Consider the following 2,431-nt stretch of genomic DNA (forward strand, 5'->3'; position numbering starts at 1 on the left):
AGGATGTTTTGCAGACCTTTGCAGATCTTTTCTGAGCTTTTTGGTGAGTGAGTCCTCTATGCAGCCACCTTCCCTGCTTCTCCAAACTACTTAGAGAGATCCAAACTCCATCCGGACATTTCTCCACTTTCTCTTCTCCCTTCCTTCCCAGCCACACTGGGGCTCAGAGATCTTAGCTTTGTTCCAATCTTTCCTCCCAGCTCCAGGATACTGCCTTTCCGCAAAATGAAGCCTACCCCTTGCAGCCTTCTCATCCCCATCCTCCTTCTCCTGCTGATGAGCCCAGGGAGCACGCAGCAGTCCTTAGATGCCATTGTGGATGAAAGGATAAAGGAAGCTCTCCAAGGTTTGGGTAATTGACTAGAATTGGGGGAAACGGGACAATAGCCCCTGATCATGCCTCCTGCTCCTACACCCTAGCTTCTCTGCTATCCCATCCCTGAAACCCAATCTCTAATCACTCCACTCAAGCCCAAGATTCCTCCCCAGGGCTTTCCCACTCCCCCATCTCCTTTTGGACTCTTGGCTAAAAGTTCAGGTTTCCTTGATATAATGAGATTGATGGTGATGATGATGAAGGGGAGGAGGAGGAGGATAGTAATAATTTATGAACACTCATTATGAATGAGGTATGATGAAAAACTTTACACAGATTATTTCAGTTAATTTTCACTCTCTGAGGTAAGTACAACTATTATTTTCATTTGAAAAATGAGAAAACTAAACATTAAAACTAGTTAGTTGCCTATTCGTGGACATAGGGACATATTTGAGGAAGAAGGAGATTTAGGAGGGCATTATGGGAAACAGAGCATGGGCAATATCCCTTCTTCTCTCCTACTCAGAGTGCAATCCACCTGCCCCAAAAAGCATCTCATGTACCAGTGTCACCAACTCCGGCAAACTGTCCTCCTGCCCTTCAGGTGAGTAATTCCATGAGGAGGGATGGGGGTAAGATGCCCTGTGCTCTCCCCTGTCCATCCCCAGCTGAGTAATGACTCCTGGCTCCCAGAGATCGCTTACCCATTTTCATTTTCTTTAAAGGAGCTACTGAAGGATCTTGGGTTTCTGCCTCTTCCCTCCTCACCTTCCTTTCATGACCTGATATATGAGCCCTTCCTCTTAATTGTCCTGTTATAGTCCTATCCCCTACCAAGTCCCCTGCCATTTATTTTCCTTTTTCAATCTATTGCCCTGTTTCAATGGGTAGAGGTGAGTTTATCATGAATGTGTGGGAACAGAAGTGCCTAGGCCCCTCACTTTCACAGATCTCCTCCATGGCCATATACCCACATTTGTTATTTTATTAAAAAGGACTTTCACAATGGAATTAACTTTAGACCCCACAAAACCTAGATCTATTTCCACTCACCGCCCCCTTCCCTCTGAAATTCGTCATATATATTTTTGATGTTATCACACTGGCTTAGGACTCCTCTAGCCTCTCAAAATCTCAGGGATCTGACCTCCATGTCTCATGTGCCCATGCAGGGACTTTTGTCACCGGCTGTGCTTGTGGTTATGGCTGTGGTTCCTGGGATATCCGAAGGGAAACCACGTGTCACTGCCAGTGCAGTGTGGTCGACTGGACCACTGCCCGCTGCTGCCGACTGATCTGAGGAGGAGGAGGAGAACCCCATTGTGTGACTATGACTGCAATGAAACCAGGACCCCACACAGGAAACATGACTCAAAGTCTCCCTTTCATTTGTTATAACCCTGCTTCTTGGCTAATAAAGGCAATTTTTGCATCTATCTGTGTATACATATATATATTTAAATTTATCTTTATTGTTGAAAGTATTGCAGATGTCCTGTTTGTGTTTTTTTTTCCCCATTGACCCCCTCCACCCTGCACCACCCCTCCAAGGCCTTCACCACACTGTCTGTGTCCATAGGCAATGCATATATGCATATAAGTTCCCCAGTTAATCTCTCCCCACCCATCCTCGCCTTCCCTCTGAAATTCGTCATATATATTTTGATGTTACCACTTCTGTCTTAGGACTTCTTTAGCCAGAAAATGTTTCTAGCATCCCAATTACTCCATCTTAGCAAGAATTAGGAAAAATATGAGGAAAATGGGGAAAGCTGAGATGGACACTCCAGTCCTTTTATTATTTAACAAAAGGGTAATGACTTTGTGCCAGGCATTTTGCTTGGTAGTAGAGGTACAAAGAAAGAAAATAATACATGTTCCCTTGTGGACCTCACCAACTAGCATGGTGGGCTCCAAACTAGGTGCCGGCTGACTTTCCAAGATGAAGGCTGGTAAAGGCAGTTTTACAATAACCAATTTCTAGATTTTTTAATTTGTATCTGTACTGTTTCCTAAATTTTGTGCCAAGATCTCCTTTGATCAAGGTGATAAATTTGCCATTGTGTTTCTCCACCATAACAAAATGAAAACAAGCCCTTACCTGTCACCAAA

General features: G+C 44.3%; 1 protein-coding gene across 1 annotated transcript; it reads left to right on the forward strand.

Moving 5' to 3' along the window:
- Nucleotides 1–225: 225 nt before the first annotated feature.
- On the forward strand, nt 226–1,619 carry RETNLB (resistin like beta; the record flags this gene model as incomplete). The annotated part of the gene is made up of 3 exons (XM_079766316.1): nt 226–352; nt 846–923; nt 1,492–1,619. 3 exons carry the CDS (start codon nt 226–228, stop codon nt 1,617–1,619), a joined length of 333 nt encoding a protein of 110 aa, XP_079622442.1.
- Between the last annotated feature and the right edge of the window lie 812 nt (nt 1,620–2,431).

Source organism: Cnephaeus nilssonii (genome assembly GCF_951640355.1).
Source record: "Cnephaeus nilssonii genome assembly, chromosome: 3".
Classification (NCBI taxonomy): Eukaryota; Metazoa; Chordata; class Mammalia; order Chiroptera; family Vespertilionidae; genus Cnephaeus; species Cnephaeus nilssonii.